Source organism: Carettochelys insculpta, chromosome 1 (assembly GCF_033958435.1).
Source record: "Carettochelys insculpta isolate YL-2023 chromosome 1, ASM3395843v1, whole genome shotgun sequence".
Classification (NCBI taxonomy): domain Eukaryota; kingdom Metazoa; phylum Chordata; order Testudines; family Carettochelyidae; genus Carettochelys; species Carettochelys insculpta.
Window position 1 is genome coordinate 367607233 of NC_134137.1, and position 25207 is coordinate 367632439.

At 46.5% G+C, this 25207-nt stretch overlaps 1 protein-coding gene across 1 annotated transcript; it reads right to left on the reverse strand.

Moving 5' to 3' along the window:
* Positions 1 to 290: 290 nt before the first annotated feature.
* ECHDC3 (enoyl-CoA hydratase domain containing 3) lies at positions 291 to 20675 on the reverse strand. The gene is made up of 5 exons (XM_075017957.1): positions 20360 to 20675; positions 18630 to 18751; positions 11491 to 11588; positions 4836 to 5036; positions 291 to 3041 (listed from the first exon to the last, which is right to left on the reverse strand). Exons 1-5 carry the CDS (start codon positions 20503 to 20505, stop codon positions 2709 to 2711), a joined length of 900 nt encoding a protein of 299 aa, XP_074874058.1. The 5' UTR covers positions 20506 to 20675; the 3' UTR covers positions 291 to 2708.
* Positions 20676 to 25207: the final 4532 nt, after the last annotated feature.

A 25207-nucleotide genomic window follows, 5' to 3' on the forward strand; every position in this document is an offset into this window, starting at 1 on the left:
GTGGCGGAGTCCCCCGTGGTGCGCCGGAGGTTGGTCCTTGGCGGAATCACTAGGGTTGGAGACCTCCTGGACTATGACCAGGGAGTCTGGATGGAGGCCTTGACACTCGCCCGGCCCATGGGGCTCTCCACCCTATGCTCTCCCTGGTGCGTACTCAAGGAGGTGAAGGCTGCTTTGCCGCCCGCTGCTCATGTTTACCGCGGCCAGGTCCTGTGAGAGGGTGCACCCCACCCCCCTCTCACTCCTGGCCCTCCAGATCTCTTTGTGGGCCCCCGGCCTCGCGAGCTCCCCTGCCCCCCTCACCATCCCAGCCAGCTACACACCTTGCAGCCAATCCCCTTCTGAACTGTGCCACAACGTCATCTATACACGCTCGTGCTTCACTTGCTCCATTTCCCCACCCTCGTGTCCCAGCCCGATCATAAGCGGTGGGACCTCCTAATGCCATTGGAGGGTGGGGAGCCCTGATGGGCCAGTCTTTACTCCACCCAGGTCCTGTGGCCCGCCGGGGACATCGGTTGGAGAATCCTCCATGGGGCAGTGAGCACAGGCGTGTACCTGGCGTGGTTCACCCCCCGCCCCCAATACTTGCCCCTTCTATGGCGTGAGGGAGACCCTGGCGCACATCTATGTTGAGTGTGCCAGGTTGCAGCCCCTCTTCCGGCTCCTCCAGAACCTCTTGTTGAGGTTCTGGCTGCATTTCTCCCCGCACCTTCTGATCCTGGCATACCCCATCTGCAGCCCCACTAAGTTGCGGGACCTCATTGTCAGCCTCCTCCTGGCTATGGCTAAAGTGGCCATCTATAATACTAGAGAGAGGAGGCTGGCTGAGGGGGAGACCTGTGACTGTGGGGCCTATTTCTGCTTCACCCTCTGCTCACGAATCCGGGCAACTTCCTCTGGGCGGCATCCACTGGCTCCCTCGACGCCTTCAAAGAGGAGTGGGCACTTTCTGGGGTTCTCTGCTTGGTGTCCCCCTCTGGTTCCCTTGTTTTAAACCTCTGACCTCCACTCCTGTCCCTGTTTTTCTTTTTAGTTGTCCCCCGACTTCACTTGGGGCCATGTCTCTTAATGGGTCCCCCTCACCTTGAAAGGGGCCTTTTAGCCATAGGTGGGCTGCACCCACCCACCCCCGGTCCCAAATAGATCCCCAAATGTTTGGCCTCTATTAGACCTTTGCTGGCAGCCACTTCTGGTCTGCCACAGCATGTATCAGTTTTGTATGTGAAGTTAGGATTATTGACCTATCTGTAATTTCACACTTGCTGCTTTGGGTTGCTCCCACTGCTGACACTTCAGCTACGATGATAAAAGAGGCCACAGTGCTGCTGGCTCATCAGCAAGACCATATGGGCTAAAGCAGGAAATTAGTGAGAAACAAATTAATGAAGCACTTAGGAAAAGTGATGAATGGAGAATTGTGAGGCTTTGAATTCTCAAAATGAAAGGGATAATAGTCGCTAAAAGGAAAATCAAAAGGACTTTCTGTTCCTGTATGAACACAAAAGCTACAAATTTGTTGGTGTGGCACACTGAAAATATAGTAGATAAATATAAAGGGAAACTCTATCTACTAAAATAGTTCTGAACCTACCTGGGGAATCACAAAAGAAAGCCATGGTAATGAGTTCCAGAGCATTAATAAAACCAAACACTGAGTACAGATGACATATTTAGTTCAGCGTTAAAAATGAGCTAAGGAAGCTAGACTCAATCCAAGTTCATGCATTATGCATTGAATGTGGTGGCTTCATCGCAATCCTATTGTGTGTAATGCAGACAGCACCTGATGAAATACTTGTGGTGTTAACATGGAAGTTATTGGACTTAACCTCTCGGGCAAAAGTTACAGGAAACAGGAAAGGTGAAAACCCTAAACAAATATATGCAGAAAAGTGGGAATTCAGTGGACAATGTAGAGGGGGAACCCCCACCAAATGCCTCCCATTAATAGGATTGAAGTGTGGACAAAAGAATGAAGCGGGGGGTGGGGAAAAACACCTAAAATAAATGTCCACATACAGGGCTCTGTGTTTGTTTTCTATTCTGTGACTTCTGCAGCAACCACTGCACTAGAAGAAGAACTGAAGAAAATAATTATACACTGGCCAAGGGAGATAGACTAATGGTTTTGCTGGTTCAGAACAACATATTTTAAGGAGGAGAAAGGACTCTGGCAGGACTTTGTATAGATTATAACTATAAAGTGTTAATACTGTAATTAACTATAGCACAAATTTGTACAATTCCCATCTCTAAAATGAATCTAAGCTGATTAGCTATGTGTCATCAGCTCTCCACTACTAATTAATAAAGATACTAATTAATGGAGATTTTCACTTAGCTCAAGGAGCAGGGGGCCTATGCTTTCAAAACAGCAGGAACCAAGTTTTTTCTCCACTGTATCTGTCAAAGTCCAAGTAGCCACAAACGTTACACTGAACTGAGCCCTTCTGAAACTGCTCACATGACTGAGTTCTGCAAAGGCTGACCTGACTTATGTCATTTAATTGTGCGCTCAGAAACCTTTTGATTGTTGGCATCTCTCGAAGAACATTCTGAAATGTTAGCTATTATCCTTCTTGTCACCACAGCAATGACATCCTCCCAAGAGATACACCAAAAATTCGCTCCCTGGGATTTTGCAGAGAAGACACGTGTGGATTAGCTAAGCCTGAGGTTAGAAATTGAGTGAATTTTCCTTGAACTCATTTGCAAGCTCTGTCTGAGGTATGCGACCAGACAGGCTTGCGTTTCTGAGTAAAAGCCTCTATTCCTTCCTGCCCATCCTTCAGGGTCAGATTGTCCACCATGATCTGGGAGGTCATTCTGTAGGCAGCATCAAGGTCCAGTGCCATCTGTTTGTAAAAGGTGGCTTTCCCCAGTGCCACAACAGACCTGCTGGTTTCACATATCTTGTGCGCAATTTTCATGGTCTCCTCATCCAGCTTGTCTTCCGGTACCACCTGGCTGAGAAGTCCATGCAGCAATGCATCATGGGCAGAAATAGGCTCTCCTGTAAACAGCATCTCCAGCACAACCTGAACAGTAGGGGGGAAAAGAAAAATTGAGCCAGTTCAACTTGCTTTGGTTTGTGTCAGCAACTGAAATGGAGACATATGGCCCAGTCTTGCTTCCCCTGCAATAACTGGGCTTCCACAGGAGCTGGATTGAGTTCAGAGATGTTTCAAAAGTGCCCACAGATTTTAGTTGCCGACTGGGGTCCCTTGATCCTGAGAAGTGTAGACCCCTATAATTCCAACAGAAGCCAAGGAGAGAGTAGCATGTTCAGCATTATCTAAAACATAGCTCCACTGTGGTGCTTTAAATTGGGGGAGCACAAAATAAAATGAAGGCATGCCAAATTGGTGTATAGTTTCTGAAAATGTTGTCTTTAGTTTTGGTTTTGTGTGTGTTTTCAGTTAGACTTCCTGTTGTCCATGTTAGATCACTGCTGTATCTATTTCTGCATCCTGCTATAGCGCGTCCAATGAAGGGGAAAAAACATCCATAATGTATTTGGCTAATTGTACAGTGCTACATAAATGCAGAGAAAAATGCCTTGCTGACCATAGAGATAATCAGCCCATAGACCCCATGATTAAGGGAACCCACCCTCGTTATCAATTTTTTTTTTGCTACAAATACAAGCATCTTGGTAACATTTAAGATGTAAAAACAGAAATCTGAACAGTTGCAGCAACAATGCTTTTAATGTGATATGGGGACATTTGCACATGGAAAAATACAATTCAATATATTCTGAATGTAGATTGTACATTTTACGTGGCATAATCAGAAATGCTGGAAGGATGACCTCGGAATAACTGTTGTATCAACTCATTTTAATTCACTCAATAGAAAATGAACTAGATTTTAAGGTGATGGCATCAGAGCCAGGAACTTAGGGGTTAAGGCTCCTTTCCTGCAAGCTGATCTGCACAAGAGGATACCTGCACTTGATCAGAGCCCCACTGATATCAGGGAGACATAAGCTTCTGCCCAGGGGGATCCCATACAAAGACTGGGTCCTGAGGTTGCATGTTTCAAACATGGCTTGGTAAAAAGCAGTCAAGTAGCGCTTTAAAGACTAGCAAAATAGTTCATTAGGTGAGCTTTTGTGGGACAGACCCACTTCTTCAGACCATAGCCAGACCAGAACAGACTCAATATTTAAGTCTGGTCTGGCTATGGTCTGAAGAAATAGGTCTGTCCCACAAAAGCTCACCTAATGAACTATTTTGCTAGTCTTTAAAGTGCTACTTGACTGCTTTTTGTTTTGATAGTGTATAGACTAGCACAGCTTCCTCTCTGTTACTGTGGCTTGGTAAAGTGTGCTGTGTTCCTTATGCAGTGAGTGAGGTCAATACAGTCACTAAGAAAGAAATGGGGAGGAGATAAAACGAGGGTCATAGCAGCTGGTTAGAACAGATTGAGGCAGATCATGTTGGCAATGAAATGTCAGTGCCTGCTGGGAATGACTTCCTAATGGCATCAGTATTCTGAGCGCGGAAGGGGCTCTCAGCAGGGGAAGGAGTCACTGTGCGGAGGAAGGCATTTACTGGCAAGAGGGAGAAGAGCCCCTGTGCCGCTCTGCTGCTGCTGCAGGGACCTGGGGCTGGGAAGAGGGAAGAAGCAGGGCTGCTGTCCTGCAATACAGGTCACTTCTACACTGTGCTTGGACTCCCCAGTCCTCATTCCAACATTTTTTCTCCTCAAGTTGCTTTTAGTTTTTTGCTGCGAAGTGCTGAGCGAGGGAGGTGCATAGATGGGAGACAGCGTGTCAATACAAGCTCTGCTTTCAGGAAATCACTTCTCTCTTGAGCCAGGCCTACCTTTCTCGGAAGGGCTCTCCCCAGTGCCACAGCTGGAGTGGAGCAGAACAGCCCAACGTTGACTCCGGGTGTAGCAAACCTGGATTTGTCACTCGCTATTGCTATGTCGCAGCTTGCCACCAGCTGGCAGCCTGCGGCCGTAGCCAAGCCATTTACCTTGGCAATCACCGGTACCGGCAGTTTTTGGAGCAGAGTCATGACCTGTATGTACAAAAGAAAGTGGTCAGCAGGGCACAGATGCGTAATTGCAATGTGTTTGACTTACCCATGATGTGTTAATGTTATTACCATACAATAATGATCTTAGGTGATTATTACTTTTACTATGACAGCACAGAATCTCATTGTGCTAGGCACTGAAGCAGCATACTGTAAAAGACAGTCCCTCCCCAAAGAATACTACCCAGTGCTGGGGGTTAGGATATTTCTGTGCTACTGACACCCTGGCAAATTGCTTACTTTCTCAGCACTTTTGTTTACTCATGTGTACACTGATACTTTTCCCCATGCTTGAGCTCTACAAAGGGCTATGTACTTGCTAAATGTCACTATGATTACTTAGCGACAAACAACTCACATCAGCACACTGTATGAAGATGACAAATTTCAGATGGTTTCTTCCTTCTCTTCCTATGGGGAGAAATCATTTCTGCTTAATCGTATTTTACACTCCTTGGTTGAAATCTCCAAATTCAGTTTTGCATTCACTCTGCCCTTACTGCAGTTCTTGCGCTATTGTTTAAAAAACACTGTCTTTGGCACTTCTTGAAAAATGGAACCAGGAAACGTACCTGTTTGTGTACAGTACTCCCATCTGAAGGTACTTTCTTCAAAAGAACCTTTTTTTTAAAACCATATTCATTTTACTGTGTTTAAAAATATCAAGAGATCAAGCTATTATTCCAAACTATATCAGTTTCGTGGGGGAAAATAATACCTAGCTTCTAAACAGTGCTTTTATCGGTGGGTTTCAAAGCAGGTCAGTATTATCACCATCCCTTAGTTTATAGGCTGAGATGAAGTGAAATGCCCAAAAGCAGCCACAAGGCCATGAGCGGAACCAGGACTAAAACCAACATCTCCTGAACCTCTAGCTAAAGCAGCACTGTATTCACCAGATGACACTGCTCTGGATATATCACTTACATGACTCAGTTTTCCCACATGTAAGGTGTCTGTTTACCAATCATACTTCCCTGTCAGAGAGGGTAAAGTGAGGTTTGATTGTTTTACTGCTATTAAATCTCTTTAAGATCCTCTGATAGAAGGAGCTGCTGAAGTAGAAGACGTTACTGTCAGAAAACAAGATCACAGATTTATTTCTGTCCCTTGCATTTCATTTCCTTTTGAATTTTCTTTATCATTTTCATTGTCCCAGGAATATTTTTTTGAAGTATGATGCATTCTTTGTTCTTTACACTACTGGCTAAATTATTACACTTGTCATACACTAAGGCCCTGATCCTGCCAGACACATGCACTGTTTTAACTTTTTACCCTGCAAATAGTCTGCTAATCCTCCTATATTTTTCTTTACTAAATCAAAGCCTAGCCTGCCACATCATGAACCCCAAGGAATGAACTATCAAGTCATTCTATTCCTGTCTGCTTGCTGATTACAACGGGAACTGCTGATTTCTGCATTCCTGCACACGTTCATGGGTGTAATTACACACCCAGGACAATTTAATTTCCTTTGGCGTTGAAGTGGAGAAATTTGCAAGCTCTTGATTCCACTGTACATGGAAGTGAAATCAAGACTTTTATGTTTTATATTTCTTCCCTTGTCCATAAACAGTGGCTGCTTGCTCAGCCTCCCACAGCCAGTATGGCAGGACATTGCCTGGATGGGGTAAGGTACAAGCTTGAACCAATAGCAAATGATTCTCTTCTACCAGTGCAGAGGTAGCCGGTCCTGATTCAATGGGTGCACTCTACTAAATTGCTGAGGGGGCAGCTTCTGCCTGCAGCAGCACCCTGCTTCTTGGCACTGCAACATTGACCCCAGCTGTATGCAGAGGGGAGGCCCCAAGCGGGTGGGGGCTGAAGCCTATCCCCCTAACTCACCCTGCAGCAGCAGCTCCTGTCCTGTGAGGAGCCCCTGTCTGTCTTGCAGCAGCTCCTGTCCATCTAGCTCCCCACTCTGAGTGTAGCAACCTCACACACAGGGTAATATCATTCAAGTTCAGCCTGGCTGTCCCAACATCATTTTTTCTTGTTTTTGCACCCTTGCTTTCCATGATTTCATAGAATGCTAGAACTGGAAGGGACCTCAAGAGGGCATCAAGTCCTGTCCCCTGCCCTCATGGCAGGACCAAGCTCCATGTATATAATTCCTGTTTCCCTCTGTGAAATACGGGACCCTGGTAAAATTGCTCGGAATTAAGGGACTGCCACTGAACTCAATCAGAACTGTGCAGTACAAACATTCCGTATAACATTAACTTGACTGAGCCCCCATTTAAACCATATACTGCATTACTGTAACAAAAACAGGTACAAATAAAAATAAATACCTAAAATGCAGTGGTTATGGGGCTATAGAAGTGACTGCCTTGTCCTCATCTTGCTGTCCTCCAGATTGTGGGCCGGTAGTGTGAGAGAGAGGTGCAGGAGGGTTGGGTTATGTGAGTGAGCTGCTGGAAATCAGGGCTGGGTGTGTGTGCAGGAGGGCAGGAGTCAGGGATAGGGGGCAGGAGGCTGGGAGTGGAAGAGCCCTGGGTCCGGGTTCTGGAACAATTTAAACCATCAGATATTTCTGCAGCCGTATAAAAAGAGAATGAAACCTACTAGGCCAATTAACCCCACAACCCCATTTATATTTCACTGCAGTCAGTGGATTTACAACGGATAAATTATGGTGCCTGTGTGTTTCCTAGCTACTGCCTTTGGGCTCCCCTTTCCTCCTCTGCTCTGCAGTCCTGGCCAAGATAGCTCCCCCATTCCTCAGGACAGGGACAAATTAAGATAAGAGCTGCAGCCCAATGGCTCAAATACCCCTTCCCAGAAAAATGCTAAAACCTGATAGAAATCACTTATCTGGAAATCCAGCTCTAATTGAAAAGTGAAACAAATAAATAGGATCTATGCTAAAGTTCTTCCCGTTTTTAATTTACCATGCATCAATTAGTAAAGTAACACAGAATATTTTTTAAAAAATTCATCAGTTTCCGATAGCTGCAAAACTCCTAACGGACTATGTTGTGAAAAGAATTCTTTCCCTTCTAAACCACTGACTCCTGTGCAAAGTGGAGCAGCCAAACTCCCTACCCCATCCCTATTTCTCCTATCACCAAACCCTTTTCTACCTCCTCTCGAAGGGTGCGGGGCTGCTGCTCTAGTCTAGCCTTTGAGGGAAGGTACAGGCAGAAAGAATGGAGCAGGGGCGGGGAGGGTGTTCTGGGGCTTTTAAATTGCCTGGGCACTTGCCCCCTTTGCCATCCATCCTTGAGTGAACTAAGTTGAGCCCCCTCCCACACTCAAAACTTCTGGGCCCCAGTCTGGAGCCCCCTCCTGCTGCACTCCAAACCCTTCATCCCAGGCTCTACCTCAGAACAGGCACTCCTAGGTGGAGCACTCTCGCCCCATCTCACACCCCAGCCTTCTGACCCAGCCTGGAGCCCCCCAACTCCCATGAGTTTCGTGCTCACCCCAGATCCTAGAGGCCCCACAAAATCTAAGAGCTCTGGCCCCCAGAAGAGTTAATCCAGCCCTACTAGCCCTGCTCTATGATTCACCTTCCTTGTCCCCTTCCTCCTGTCTCTGCTCCCTCCTGAGCCATCCCTCACCCTTCTTGGGACTCCTCCAAACCCATGACCCCCCATCTAACCCCTGGCCTGGGTCAAGCTGCCCTTTACTTCAGGGACTTGCCTGTTTGCACTGCCTGTGGGCTACCAAGCTAAGTGCAACTGCCCAGCAGCTGTCTCGCCTGTTCCCCAAGCGGCTGCACCCCATTCCCTGCCATACGGCCCTGCCCTCCCATCCCATCCCAATCCTTTTACCTGCCAGCAGTGTGTTTGGGGCAGGGGTGGGGAGTGATATCTGAGACTCAGCCTCCTCTGTCCTTCTCAGGCAGCGTGAGCAGAGCGCAGCAGCTTGACCTTGGCTTCTGACAGCCTTGTCCCTCCTCCACCCCACAACTGCTCCGGGCCTGTGCTGCTGGCAACAGCCTGGTTAAACAATCCATTTAAAGAACCTACCTGCCTCCTCCAGCCTCTACACCCAGCTCTTGAAACAGACAGCCCCTGCCTGTTTAAGGGGCTGTCTCTTTCATATTCAGGTCCCTGCTTTGCAACATAAGGAACCACTAGTCTTTTGTTCAAAAAAAAAAAATCGGGACACTCTCCAGGTTGCTAAAAAAGGAACAGTACAGTCTAAAACAGGAAGGATGGTCGCCCTATCCCTGTTTAGATATTTATCCAACCTGTTCTTAAGTACCTCCAATGACGGAGAGTCTACAAACACCCTTGGCAATTTGTTCCAGTACTTAATCACCCTGGCAGTTTGGAAATTTTTCCTAATGTCTAATCTAAACCTTTCTGGCTGCAATTTAATCCCATTGCTTCTTGCCCTATCACCAGAGGCTAAGGAAAACGTTACTCTCTCCTCCTTCTAACCTCCTTTTAGTTACTTGAATGCCCTCTCAGCATTCCCTTGTCCAAACTAAAGAAACCCAATTATTTTAATCTTCTCTCATAGGTCATGTCTTCTAGACTTTGATTGTTTTACTTGCTCTTCTCGGGACTCTCTCCAATTTTTCCACAGCTTTCCTAAAATGAGGTGCCAGAACTAGACAGAGTATTCTTGTTGAAGCCTAATCAGTGCAGGGTAGATCCGAAGAATGACTTCTTGGGCCTTACTCACCACACTCCTGTCATCCTTGAGTCATGTTTGCTTTTTTTGCAACAGTGTCTCACTGTTGACTTATACTTTGCTTGTTGTTCACTATGACCTCCAGATCCTCTCCTGCAGTACAGTAAACCCGAGATAGGCACAAGCACCTTGTGCGTGTCTCAGCTTAACGCGACTGCTGCCCCTGACAGGAGGGTTTCCTAATCCTGTCACAGGCGGCAGCCACTCCTGTCACGGGCAGCAGCTGAGAGTCAGGCTGCCACCCCTGACAGGAGTGGGGAAACTGCTCCTGTCAGGGGTGGCAGCCTGACTCCTGGTCCCCCAGAGTGGCAGGTCCCCTCTGCTTGCAGAGCCAGGAAACTAACCAGGGCAACAGCCCTGGTCAGTTTCCTGGCTCCAAGGAGTGGAGGGGAGCCTGGAGCCAGGCTGTCCCAGGTTCCGGCTCCCCCGCAACTGGCTGGAGCCAGAAAACTGACCAAGGCCCTGGTCAGTTTTCCAGCTCTGCAAGGAGAGGGGAGCCAGGCTGCTGTCTGGTTTCCAGCTCCAAACTGCTTGCAGGACCCAGAAAACTAACCAGACATGTGCTGGTCAGTTTCCTGGGTCCTGCAAGCAGCAGGGAACTGGGAACCAGACTGTGCCTGGCGCCTGGCTCCTGGCTCCCGCCTCCCCGCCACTCTGGGAGGCAGGAAACTGACCTGCCCATCTCTGGTCAGTTTCCCAGCTCCTGCAAGCCCAGGGGATCTGGGAACCAGGCTGCAGCCTGGTTCCCGTCTCCTCTCAAGTTGCACGAAAATTTGAGTTACATGGGGTTTGCAGGAACGCAACCTGTGTGTAACTCAAGGATTTACTGTACTCCATGATAGCAAGTTACCTCCCACTTTGTATGTATGAAACTGATTGTTGCTCCTTAACTGCAGTATTTTGCATTTGTCCTTATTGAACTTCATCCTATTTGCCTCAGATTGGTTCACCAGTTTGTCCAGATCATTTTGAATTATGACCCTGTCCTCCAAAGCATGTGCATTCCCTCCCAGATTGGCATCAACTGCAAACTTAATAAGCATATTCTCTATGCCATTATCTAAAGCACACACGAAAATATTTAACAGAACTGGCCCCAAAACCAATCCCTGTGGAACCCCGCTTGTTACTCCCTTCCAGCATAACTGTGGGGGTAGCTGCACCCAGGAACCTACTCTCAAGCCATCCCGCCCTTCAACTGAAAAGAGCAAAAAAATGGCCTTAAATTAGCTTTGTCTTGCTAATAATATAAAATTAGCATGAAGATGACAAGAGGCAAAACCATGGATGTTAACAGTACATCTAATAGTACCTGGCACTTACATCACAACTTTCACATGAGGCTCTCAGAGCTTTTAACAAATATCAGTAAATTAACCCTGACAACACCTATGAGTCCCATTTGGTTCCAGCTGATCAACTAGGTTTTGGAACAGGACAACAGATTGTAACTGTATAAGGTAGCTCAGTTGTATTATGCCTATTTAACAGATAAGGCATTGCCCATATTTGCTCAGATTGCAAGACTCATACAGTGATGATACAGGGATGAAAAATTAAATAGATTTAAAATAAAGAACATGCCACAATAATACCAAGATCAGAGTGAATCAGTGGCAGAGTCAGGAATTAGAGTCAGGAATCCAGGAGCCAAGCTCTATGCTAACTACTAGATTATCACATTCTCTAACTTGTTTCATTGCCCCTTTCAGCTCCTCACTTGTGGATTCACTGAAAACACCAGCATCTCTTTGCTATCGTTAATGCAAAGCCTTTGGCTTACCTCAGCGCAGGTCTCAAATATGTCCGTAAGGTACTCAGTGTCCTGTTCGCTAGATAATTCTTTTAAATCATGGCCCGCAGAAAACACAGGTCCTTCTGCTGCAAAGCATTCAATAAAAGGAAGCGGGGAAAACCATTAGGTGGTGCTAATCTGAATGTATCTAGCATTTTGGACCAGGGACAATTCCGAATGCACTAAGTCAGACGTGGGTAGAAGTGGAGTACTCCAGAAAGGTAGGGAAGGGGTACTTTACAAAAACCATTACGAAATATTAGCTCCTGTTTTTAGCCCAAGATTTCAATGATCATTATACAGGCTGCTGCACCACATTTAGTCATGTAAGCCTCACTGACATGAATGGGGATTTTAAGAACAGATCTGTAGAGGAAGCCCATGAACTCTCATTTTCAGCTTCTACTTTGCCTTCTATTCTAAGTACCCAGTGAAATGCAACCAGTGATCTCATATCACTTGCTATTGAGCACTTCTGCAACTTAGTTGAAGCCATAACAACTGCCCGTCTAGGAGAGGCACAGTAAGACATACCAAGGATTTACATGCACGTAGTATGGCACCTTATAGTCCTAAATTGGTGTACAAGCCACACAAAGATCTCTTGAGCTCATACTTAAATGCAGCCACCTTTGAGCTGAAAACATGAGTTTTTTCATTGCATGCTAACGCTATGGATCGGTTCAAGACAGGAGACAACTGCATTGTTACACTAATGACAAATCACAGCAGGCCACTATTATAGTGTTAGTGCTGTGTGTGACATGCTCCTTGGCAACTCACGTCTCCTATGGGAAATCCAGATGGGGAACAATGCAGCTCCTTGCACCCTCTCCTCAGCTCGGAGAGAAGGTGGTTTACCCAATGCACAGCACACGAACGAGGGAGTGGAGCAGGAGGAGACAAGGGAAAAGCACAGCAGGACTGTCTCCCTCCAGGACTGCCCTGTGACTTGCGTGTGGGCAGCCACCCAGGAGAGATTCAAATGCTGCTCAGCTGAGTAGCAGGGCACCCCCAGATAGCAGTATGCGTTTCTCCTGGTGGTGCACATCCGCACATGCCTTGGGGCACATAACCACATTTATTCTGCACATGGAAGGCCAAAGTTAGAGGAAGCATTGTGCCCTGCGAAGATAGAAAACCGTATCTCCATGGATCCTCAAGCTCTGTGGAATCAGGAGGCCGCAGCCCTTTGGGAGCACACGAAAACACACTCACTGGACTTCTTGGAATTTTTACCTTTCTCTGTTGGCTCTTCCACGGGGTGTGTGGTGGGGGAGGGGAAGAAGAGGAGGAAAAACAAGAGGGAATATTTTGCTTTCTGTATTTAGCAGAATTTCCTACCCAAGTTGAAAGGAAGTGAAGGGGCTTGATAGGACCCAGCCCAGCTTCTCAGCAAACACCCCAGAATAGCTGTTCAGTGCAACTTTTAAACAACGTCTGACCTAGCATGGAGGGGAGTGGCTCTGCTCAGAGACAGATTAATGCAGTGACACAGCTCTCAGCAACCTTTGGCTAATGTTTTACCCATGCTAAATAAACATCATGATTTTGGTGCCCGGTTGTTCAGGAGGGCAATGGACAAGAGCTGTCTACAGGCAGGCAAAATACAGACCACAGGCCGGATCCGGCCCAGGAATCTGTCAGGCTTCCTGCCAACCCCACCTCGTTCTGTGCTCACGGCAGCTGTCTGAATGCTGCTAGGCTGGTGGGAGGCGGGGAGAGTCTTCATGCGCTGCCCCTACCCCAGTGAAATTTTGCAGTTCCCATTGACCTGTTTCTGACCAATGGGAGCTGCCTGTTTTGCACGACAGGCAGCGCGCAACACAGCAGCAGCCTGCCTCCTGCACCCCAGCTCCTCATTCCTCCCAACTCTTTCCCTGTAATCCAAACCCTCTGCACCCCTGCTCCTGCACCCCTAACCTCTCCCAAACCTTGCATCCCACCCCACTAACCTCAGTCACCACTCAAATCCCTGTACCCCCTCCTACACTGCTCCTCCAAGTCACAACCCCCACCCAGACACTACACCACCTCTCCTGCCCCAGGTCACAGCCACCTCCTTCCCTCAAACTCCCTCCCGGATTCTACACTCCTCCTGCATCCCAACCCTTTCCCCTAGGCAGCCTCCATCCCAAACTCAACACCTCCTCCTTTACCATTTCTCACATTCTTAGAGTGGCCTCCTGTTAAAAATAATCCCCCACTTCCATCTCAGGTGGTTGTAGGCAATGGCTGCTCCACTTCCAGAGCTCCCATTTGTGCAGTCCCCCATAATCCTCTCTTTCTCTTGTCACCCCATGTTTGTTTATCTACATGGTGCTATCAGGAAGGCTGATGTGACAGCACAGATGGACGTCCCAGCAATATACATCTTGTTTTTGTCAATCACAGACAGTCCCTTCCCCCAGCTTTCTCAAGGCCTTCCAGAACTCTGCACCTAGATGAACTCTGAATCCAGGCCACAGCCAGGTAATAGTGATAAGAAGAAGGAACTACTACAGTGAACTGAATGCCCCTCTCTCTATCGAGGGCATTGGCCCTCGGAATAAGTTGGTCTGCAGTTCCAAGGTTCTTCAGAGCTCCTCATTGCTAATGGATGCTCATGTAGCCATTCACCAAAATAAAATTTAAGTTCAACTGCAAGATTGTGTCCCATCTTAGCAGACGGACAGCGCCCTGGCTATTCAAATATTCCTTCCCTGCTAGGTTGTTGTAATTAAATCATGTCTGGGAAAAAGATGCACTCCCTCACAAAGCTCCAATTTATACAAAACACAATAGCCCAAGTGAGATTCCACTGCTAGTTCATGATATTCAAAATCATCCCATCGGATGCAGCCAAGATCACCTCCTCCTCCAGGTCAGCTGCATCCCACCAGAGCAATGAAACTGAAGCAGAAACTGGCTGGAAGAGCTAACAAAACAATTCAAACAAAAGCCACTGTCCCCCAGCAAGCACCTTGAATATGTCACGAGACGTTTACTTTTTTAATTCGGAAAATTTCTTACAAAAATTCCACGAAAGGGTCAGTTTCCTCATTTACTTCACCCTCTGTTTTGTGGTGCTCCACCCCAACAAGCTCATGGATGTGCAGGAATCAGAATTTTCACAGGGGTGGCACTTAGAGGACAAAAGGCATTACAGTGGGCGATAAAAAGCACTATGGCCTTTCACAGCTAAATGAAAACTCATCTCTCTGTCTTACTTTTCCCTCTGCAAGCCCTTTACTGGCAGAGATAGACACAGAATCCAACTCTCATGCACACAAAACTAAAAAGAATTACAAACAAACCAATTGCTCCATTAGGCCAGTAAAGAAAAATATTGTTTACTGATTTTTCTAAGTTATGTACTTCGGAAGATACTGTTTTATTGAAGTTCTTTACCATACCCTTCAGGTTTACCTACAGTGACAGGAGTTATACAAATACTTAGAAAGAGGAAAGGACATGACAGAACTTAGCTTTGATACTATGACTGTCACCTTTAGATCTTTATGATGCTTATCTTTTCTTACAAATAGGGAAACGAGGGGATTGTGAGGTTAAGAGTACAAATGAAGCTAGTGACAGAGCTGGGAATAGACTCCAAATCTCCAAAACCCCAATACAATGTGCTAACCACTGAATTTCTGTGCATCCTGTTGTCACATGGTGCACAATACCAACATTAAGCATGTGAACCTCTGTAATTGTCACTGCAATTAATGGGAGTTGTAGAAGCTCAGAACTCCTGAACAGTAAGCCCTTAAAAACAAAACAAAACGAAAAGAATTTTCTTTAATTTACAGTCACCGTAATCTGGATTTTAATCTGCTAAAAATCCCTGTATATAAAACTGAATTTTAAAAGAAAAGAACAAGTAATAACTGGACTTAGGAACTCAAAAATATATTGCAGTAACCGTCCAAAACTTGCAGCTTACAAGAGAGTTTCTGCAGTGTTTGTCACCAGTGTACATGTGTATTTTTCATGAGCAAAGAAAAGTTATTATTATAATCAGTCCTTATAATTACATTCATGGAGCAGGGTCAGATCCTGCCTGGACTAATGCATACATTTACTGCCACACAGTGTGGGTTGTGCTTTCTAAGGTCACTTTAAAGATGTTGCTCACAGGTGTGTAAAGGTAAGCATGTAGGTAGGACTTCAGATTTTAGGTGTTAGCCAATAAAACACCCATAATACAAATAAAATAAAATAAACAGCATTTATCAAATAAAGACGGGAAATGGAAACAGAGAGATAGCCGTGCTAGTCTAAAAACTATGAAAACGGAAAAAGTAGTCCAGTAGCACTTTAAACACAAATTATTTTGTTAGTGTTTAAAGTGCTACTGGACTGCTTTTTTGTTTTCACAGGAAATGGGCATTTGTACCTACATAGGTCAGCAATGCAGACTATGAGGGTGTGATTTTTAAAGTACATTACTGTGTTGTACAGACCCTGCTGGTTGGCACTAAAGGTTGCCTAGTGTGCTTTAGCATACTGTGGTTCAAAACCGTACTAGGTTAATGTACACCAGGAAACATTCTGAAGAGTTTGCTCATTCCAGTGCATACAAAGAGAAACCCCAACATCCCTGATTTTTGGACTCATTGATTTTAAAGTGACAGGGGACCATCATGATCATGTAGTCTGACCTCTAGCACATTGCAGGCCACAGAATATCACCTGTAGTAAGCCCATAACCTTTGACAGAGTTACTAAAGTCTTAAGATCAAGATATGAGGACAAGTTACAGAAAATCCAGCATTTACTCTCATTCAAACCCGCAAGTGACCTGTGAACCACACCACAGAGGAAGGTGAACCCCACACCTTTAAGGTTTCTGCCCATCTGTCCTGGGGAAAAATTCGTCTGACCTCAAATATAGTGATCACTTACATCCTGAGCAGGTGGGTGAGACCCATTAGTCAGAAACCTGGAAAAAAAACTTCTCTGTACAGGTTGAACCTCTCTCATACAGCATCCTCAGGACCTGACTGGTGCTGGATGAAAGAATTTGCTGGACCACGAGAAGTCAATAGTGTCTGCACATTACAACACTTCCACTGCTTACTGGGCTCTTAAAAGATATTTAGGGGTAAATTACAGCTAAATAACAGCACAGAACACTGAGAGCCAGGACTGGTGGCTGTAAACAAACTTATGGGACCATGGGAAACTTGGCCACACCCATAAGTGGTCACCTGGCTAACTAAAATCATGCCAGATTATGAATGTTGCCAGACAAGAGAGTTCCAGATCAGAGAGGTTCAGCTGGCAGTAATCCAGAGCTTTCCAAGTTGGGGATACGGGCCATATACCATTGTAGGCAACCTCACCATAACATGCCTTCCATAAATTTACCAAGTTCAGTCTTCAAACAAGTTAGATATTTTTTTGCCCTGACTGCCCCCGGGGAAGACTGTTCCATCTACAGCAACATAAAACTTAAAAATTGCTAAAAAGTAGACTCCAAAAAATGAAAGTAACAACCGCCCCCAAAAACAGAAGTCTTACATAGATATGTAAGTCTTTGCAGGATCCCCAGACCTCTAACAACATTCATCTAAAACACTTAAGTTTGGGGAAGGATTATTCCCGTTTCACAGCAGAGCAAACAATGGCTCTGACTCTGCAAAGGGTTTCAAACAAGAAGACTTCTGAACCTACGCACAACCCTGCGGACTTCCGTGAGGCTTTGTGCTCCAGAAAGAAGCATGTCTGTCTAGACCACCTCACAGGATGGGGGCCTAAGGCACAAAGAAGTTATTGGCCAGGTTTTTGAAGTCTTTAGGCATCTGAAGATGAGGATGGGCACCTACTGAGACTTTCCAAAGTGCATAGTAATTAGGCACCTAGGTGCATTTGTGAATATTTTGAAAAATCTGGCCTTTATTGACTTGCCCAACATCATGCAGTGATGTCATGTAAGTACCAATTATAATACCCAGGAGACTGAACTTTCTAGTGTCCTGCAGAATTGTTAGACACATGCTGAAGTCTTAAATTAAGTTTATCCCTAGTCTGCAAGACACAGATTTCAGGTTAAGCTTAAGAGCTATACTGAACAGGACGGGACTGAAATCAACTGGTGCCTCAGGACCCTTTCAAATACACTGCACTCCTACTATTTTTCTTATTGTGGTGCAGCATGCACTGGTGCAACCCTGAGTAGAGCTGGCCACAACTTCTTAAACAAATGATTTAACCACTCACAAATTCAATTGACCCAAAGCTCATTGCAAACTCCTGTCAACGTTGCAGAACAGTTTTCAACGGAACTGAAAAAAACAAAACAATGTCCTGAGTGTTGAAATGGAATGAAATCTGTTTAAATTTCTGAACCAAACCATTATTATTTGACCATCTCTAACACTGTGCAAACCACTACAGCTTGGAATTCCTAAATCCAGCACTATCTGGCCTGGCAACATCCCTTATCCAGGAAGATGAGGGATGCCACTGGACCAGAGAGCCAGGCATGGGCGTGCAGCCCATATCCTCTGGCAGCCCTGTGGGGAGGAGAAGAGGAATGCTGCATCAGAACCTGTGTCCCTGCAGCAACCCTCAGGTGAGGCAGGTGTTCAGGGCTGGGTTTGGCATCCAGATGCCCAGGGCCGGAGCCAGCTTTCCCCAGCAGCCATGTAGGCTGGGTCCAACTTCCTCCAGCAGCCCTGAAGGGGCAGCTGTGCAGGGCTTGAGCCATGTCCTCAGTGCAGAGCCAGAGTCAGCTTCTCTGGGGAGCCCCCCAGATCAGAGCCAAAGCTGACTTCTGCCAGCAGCCCCACAGGCCAGGGTCAGAGCTGGAATCGGCTTCCCCTGGCAGCCCTGCAGGGCTGAGGGCAACCATCCAAGGCAGGAGCCTGATCTCCCTGGCAGCCTCAGGCTGCGGACAATAGCTGCAGGTGGGGTAGTAGCCCAGTGGTGGAGTAGGGAGCTGGTGGGAGGGGTGGTGGCTTGGGGTCCCACAGCAGGGAAACTTCCCTGGTTCAGCAAATTCTCTTGTCCGGGACCGGTGAGGTCCTGCTCATGCTGAACAAGGGAGGTGGACCATGTGGTATGGATATGGCTTTACAGAACAGGGAAGTTAATCCATCATCTTTTTTCCAACCCCACCCCCAAGACCAGGGAAGTACCTGAAATGATGATGACTCTGAGGGCCTTGCTTTCAATATCGTGCAGAATATCATTGCGGAGACACTTCAGCATTGATAGTGACAGAGCATTTCTTTTCTTAGGGTTATTCAAGATAATGTGTCTGTAAAGATTTTAATAACAAACTGGTCATAACCCAGTCAAACAAAACAGAACCTCTGCAATTGTTTCAGGAATCAAAGCTTTGGTCAAAATAAGGACTGGCACATGAAATTTGTTATTTTATTTAACATTATTTATTTATATTGCAGCAAAGCCATGAGACCTCATCAGCACTCAGGCACCGTGCAATCAGGTAGGGAAAAAACTGTACCCCTCCTACAGATTTTACAGCTGACCCTAGTTTTAAATGTGCCACCAGAAAGCATTTGTAACCACTTTGTTCCCTAACGGAGGCTGCCATGTTCCTCTGGATCAGATGTGGACTGGCTAGAGAGCCTGGTTATGTGCACCAGAGGAGTTCATCATTAGCCCCTTGGGAGGCCACCTCTTGGGAACAGATAGAAAACATGTTTACTCTTAGAGCCTTGCAAATCTGCATATATCTGCTTTATATCTGTGCATATCTGCAGCTCATTTCTGCACATACAGATGCAGATACATATTTTTTATCTAGAACCCTGCGAATTTGTGAGCATCCCGTTTGTATCTGCGGTATCTGCATCTGTGGATATGGATGTGGATATCCACGGCTCATTTTTGCAGATATGAATATAGATGCAGGCACAAATTTTGTATCTGTGCAGCGCTCTATTTATTGTATTGCCACCTCTTTTCCAGGATGGCATGACAATTTCATAAAGAGGAAGCAGGAGCCCTGACTCTAAAACAAATACAAAATTTATTTTAAAAATTCCAAGCCACACACTTTGTGGTTATGTCTCATAATCATTTAGGGCCCAATCCAGCACACACTTAAAACTTGACATAATACTTGCGACTGTGAACAGTCCCACTTAGGTCATCAGGGCTACACTTGTTGGTGAGCACCATGTGAGCCTTGGGCAACTGGGCTCCAAGCTGGTACAAGTATCCATTCACACAGAAACCACTGCAGGATCCAGCCCTGAGATTGGTGAATCTCTGAGACAGGGCAGCTCCCTCATCTTCACAGGCCTGACCAGCACTATGTACACCAGGAGTGACCTATTTAGGATTTTCTATATCACAAGGAAAACTTGGAAGTGCAAATATGCAGTCAAAAGTATTAAGCCACACCCACTGTACTAGGGGCTGGCTCTTGGGAAAAGCCCTGTCTCAGCTCCTGTAAACTAGCTGATGTCTTTATTGTGTAAAGGACTTTAAAAAAAAGTGATTCCCCTTGGTTTTGATTTCAATACTGGCCTTGAACTGTACTCCATCCACCTCTCAGTTACACTGGCTCATTGCATGGCCAAATCTAGGCAACCCCCCACCCCCAGCCTGACATGGGCCCATTAAATCGCTGACACCCGAGAGAACAAGCAGTCCTGGAGCACCTTACGACTAACAAGTTCAGAACTAAGCAGCCAGCCAGAGTTACGAGGAGTAACTGGCTGGGAGATCCTGGCTGCAGGTCCATGAGCATCTCAACCCCCTTCCTCTGCTCTTAGGGGCGAGTTGGGGTTGGGGGTGTAGCGCGACGAGGTCCCGGTTACATAGAAAACCCCACCAGGCCCTGGGGACTCCGTGGAAGCTGGACGCAGCTGGGACGGGGCCAGCGCAGCCTCACCTGATGCCGCCCCGCTGGCGGGTGCTGGTGAGTTTCTCCAGCTGCGGCCCCGATCCAGCTGCGGCGCCGCTGCTGAGCCCAGACGCAAAGGGGCAGCGGAGGAGCCGAGGGGGCTTCAGCCGCCAAAGTCGCAGGCCGGCAGCCATTGCTGGCTTGGGGGAGGAGCTGCCGTGCGATGGCCGCCGCCTTCCTGGCTAGCCGCTGACCCCGCGGCGGGGAGGGGATTAAATCAAGGGAAGGGCTCCAGCCCCGCACCGACAGCCGCCTGCGTCCTCTGCCTGCGCAGAGCTGGGGCTGTTCTCTGCGGGCACAGCCAGCCTGACCCCCCTCCCCCGCCCCCGCACAGCCGCGCAAGGGCTGGGCCGGGCCGCGCTGCGCTGCGGCTGCGGCTGCGCCCGCGCCCCCGTTGCAGGGTGTGCATGATAACGCATGGCGGCCGGGCAACCCCGAGGGGGATTCAGTGGGTCCAGCCACAGGCCCCGGGGGCGGGGTGCTGCCATGGAGATGCCTAACGCAGTAGGGACTTTCTGAACACGCCCGGTACGGGATTGGGCGCTGGGTAGTTGCAGCTGCTCCACGCAGGGGGGAAAAAACGTTTTCAGTGGGGCCCCACTTTTCATCCCTGCAACGAGCAGAGCACCCCCACCTGTCTGATGTAATCCAAACCCACGGAAATGCCGGTGGTGCTCACATGGGCAAAACAAAACAAAACGAAAAAACCCCTTTTGGCAGGCGTAGGAAAACAGGTGGGCCAAAACCTGTGCTAATCCCTGTATAAATGTGAGCGCACAGACCTAAAAACAGTGACACAGTTCAACATTTTAATGAGAGGGATGAGCGTGAGACCCAGCAGCCGATTGGGCTGTGTCCCTCCTTAGGAAACATCACACCCTCTCAAGGGGGCCTGCCCCCAACTTTGCACACTGCTGGCTTAATGTATCAGGGAGGCTGACGTTCCACTCACTCTGAAGAGGTGGTCGGCATTCATGTGGAAGAAATCACTCTTCCTCCCTTTGAATAGAGTCCTGCAGTTCTTTACACCCTTAGCAAAACTGGCTGGATCTGTGACATTTGGATTTTATGGGAGTTGGGGATTTCGGTCTCAGCCTGAATCTCTGATGGCCTTTTGAAAATGGGCAATACCTGGTTTATGAGCTAAAATTACTGATCATCCTGAAACAGAGGGAAGAAATCCTGATTTTTGAAAATGATGTCCTAGCTTGCAGATTGGAGTGAGATTGTCTGGTTCTAGCTGAAATTCTGAAGGAATTTTAAAATCCTTAACTAATACTCACAGGGCCTTGTGAAAAGCTGGTTGGCAGTCTGATTATTTATTCCCCTTTTACACATGGTGAAACAGACACTGAGCTGTGGTGGCTTTCTAAGATCACATGATCTGACCACAAAATGGAGACTAGAAGTCTAGAAGAAAATCAGAAGTCCTGCATGCCACTTTCCTGTGCATTAGCCAAACATCAGGCTCCCATAAAATATCACTTGTGAAAGGAATGAGACTTATAGACCGATAAGTTTAACATCAGTACCAGGCAAATTAGTAGAAACACTAGTAAAGAGTAAAATTGCAAGGCACATAGAAGAGCACGAATTGTTGGGCAAAAGTCAGCATGGTTTCTGCAGAGGGAAGTCGTGTCTAACTAATCTGTTAGAATTCTTTGAAGGGGTTAATAAACATGCGGACAAGGGGCACCCAGTGGACATAATATACCTAGATTTCCAGAAAGCCTTTGACACGGTCCCACACCAAAGGCTTTTATGTAAATTAGATGGTCATGGGATAGGAGGAAAGGTCCTTTCATGGATCGGGAATTGGTTAAAAGACAGAAAACAAAGGGTGGGAATAAATGGTAAATTTTCACAATGGAGGAGGGTAACTAGTGGTGTTCCCCAGGGGTCAGTCCTGGGACCGATCCTGTTCAACTTGTTCATCAATGATCTAGAAAATGAGGTAAGCAGTGAGGTGGCAAAGTTTGCAGATGACACCAAGTTGTTCAGGACAGTCAAAAGCAAAAGGGATTGTGAAGAACTACAAAAAGATCTCAGCAAACTGAGTGATTGGGCAGCAAAATGGCAAATGAAATTTAATGTGGGTAAGTGTAAGGTAATGCATGTTGGAAAAAATAACCCAAATTACACGTACTACATGATGGGGTCAAATTTAGCTACGACAGATCAGGAAAGGGATCTTGGAGTTATAGTGGATAGTTCTCTGAAGACATCCACGCAGTGTGCAGCGGCAGTTAGTAAGGCAAATAGGATGTTAGGAATTATTAAAAAAGGGATCGATAATAAGACAAAAGATATCATACTTCCCCTATATAAAACTATGGTATGCCCACATCTTGAGTACTGCGTGCAGATGTGGTCTCCTCACCTCAAAAAAGATATATTGGCATTAGAAAAGGTTCAGAAAAGGGCGACTAAGATGATTAGGGGCTTGGAAAGGGTCCCATATGGGGAGAGGCTAGAGAGACTGGGACTTTTCAGTTTGGAAAAGAGGCGATTGAGGGGCGATATGATAGAGGTATATAAAATCATGAATGGTGTGGAGAAAGTGAATATAGAAAAATGATTTACCTTTTCCCATAATACAAGAACTAGGGGACACCAAATGAAATTGATGGGTAGTAGGTTCAAAACTAATAAAAGGAAATTTTTCTTCACACAGCGCACAGTCAACCTGTGGAACTCCTTGCCCGAGGAGGCTGTGAAGGCCAGGACTCTATTAGGGTTTAAAAAAGAGCTTGATAAATTTTTGCAGGTTAGGTCCATAAATGGCTATTAGCCAGGGATAAAGTATGGTGCCCTAGCCCTCAGAACAAGGGCAGGAGATGGATGGCAGGAGATAAATCACTTGATCATTGTCTTCTGTTCTCCTTCTCTGGGGCACCTGGCATTGGCCACCATCGGCAGATGGGATGCTGGGCTCGATGGACCTTTGGTCTGACCCAGTATGGCCATTCTTATATTCTTATGTTCTTATGACTTGCCAGGGCAAAAGGAGCATGCCCAAGGTGAGGAGTGTGGAAGGAAGACAAATAACCTCGTTGCTCCTATGAGCCCTTCAGACCCCCTGGATTGCGTTGGTGCATATTGATAAGTATCAGAGGGGTAGCTGAGTTAGTCTGTATCTTCAAAAACAAGAAGTTCTGTGGTATGTTATAGGCTAACAGATATTTTGGAGCATAAGCTTTCCTGGGCAAAGATCCGCTTCGTCAGATGCATGAGATGATGACACAGGACTTCTTTTTGGTGCATGTGTACATGCCAATTTTGCTACAATATTCAACATTGCTCCCTCCTCCCATTGAAATAGCTCAAAGATAAGGGTGTTGCAACATTCCTGTGAACTGTAGATTTAATAAATATTCCTCACCCCATTTTACCCAGGGTGGCATTCAGAGTTCAGAGAAGTAACTTTCCTAAGCTCATGCAGCAAGATGGTGACAGAGCCAGAAGCAAAATTCATGTTTCCTGATTAAGGATCCTTTGTTTGGAGGGCTCTGCTGAAATGCCCTAGCAGAGCAGATGGAGCAGGGACATGCAGTAGCCTTCAACCACCCTGCTAACCTTCATGGGGAGGTGTGCTGGGTTGGGTGGGCTGCAAGAGCTATCAGGCTGCCTTCTTTACAATGGTGACACAAAAAGCAGAGAAACATAATTCCAATTCAGTGGCACGCTCACAGCAGTGGTTCCCAACCTGGGATCTGTGGGGGCATTGCAGGGGGTCCATGGAAAAATAAAAGATAAATAAAAATGATTATAGAAATGTCTTAAATAAATTGCAAAGTTACAATCTATTATTTTTAAATTAAATATCTTCCAATAATGTTTTTTATATGGAGATACACATCTCATTGAGCTGGAAGGGACCTTGGGAGGTCATTGAGCCCAGTCCCCAGCATGTTTCCCTCCTTTTGTTTTTTTTAAATCTATTTGCCCTGGATTCCTGAATGGCTCCTCCAAGTGCTGAGCTCACAATGCTGGGTTTAGGAGGCCAATGCTCAAACCACTGAGCGATCCCTCCCCAATCCCTTATTAATTGCCTTCTGTAAGTGTATGTTGCGGTTTCCTTTTTCATTTAATGATACAGCGGCTAGAGTTGGCTTTGATGGGGGTCTGGGAATGTTTTTGGGGGGAGGGTTGAGCGAACAGTTTGGGGCAGTGATTGGGGGTCCACACTAGTGAAAAGATTGGGAACCACTGACTCACAGCGTTGCTAACCCAAAAGACTCAAAAATCATGTCAGGCCCCACAGTATCATGAGACTTTTTTAAAAAGCTATATTGTGTTTTTTCATCTGTCTTTCGACTGTTGAGTTCTCATTTCCAGCGCATGGATGACAACTGGTGCTGCCCATGCTGGGTGAGGGGATAAGCAGGAGCTCTCACCCTGACATCTGCTCAGCCGCTCTCCATCAATTACTTCCGGCCCCCTGCAACGGTGGTGGGCAACCTGCAGCTCACTGGGGTTCTGCGTGCAGCCTGTGCACCCCCACTGTCCCCTCATGCCATGTCCCTCTCTTGCCAGAGGCTCCACACTTAACTACTCCCCCCCAGCATCATCGCTGCATGATAACCAGTCCAATGGCTGTCATTAGCATGTTTAAACTTTAAACAGACATACACTCCATACTTCTAACTTCACATAGGAGAATGATACACAAACAAAAGTATAATTTACAGATTCAGCAGGTTATAAAATTAAAGATGATAGGTTACAAGAGGTGTTTTGTCCAAAGCATCTCTGAGTTATGCATATTTATATTCATAACCCATTTCCTATTAAGTTGGGGGGAGGGTGTGTCACACATGCCATGAAGCCCTAGTC

Bases quoted from the DNA above. Each gene is read 5' to 3' on its own strand.
- ECHDC3 (XM_075017957.1), bottom strand. From the start codon at position 20,505: ATGGCTGCCGGCCTGCGACTTTGGCGGCTGAAGCCCCCTCGGCTCCTC. The intron at 18,752-20,359 runs GTGAGGCTGCGC...AAATCTTTACAG, and splicing joins CGCCAGCGGGGCGGCATCAG to ACACATTATCTTGAATAACC. The intron at 3,042-4,835 runs GTAGGCCTGGCT...CCTACTGTTCAG, and splicing joins GGAGAGCCCTTCCGAGAAAG to GTTGTGCTGGAGATGCTGTT.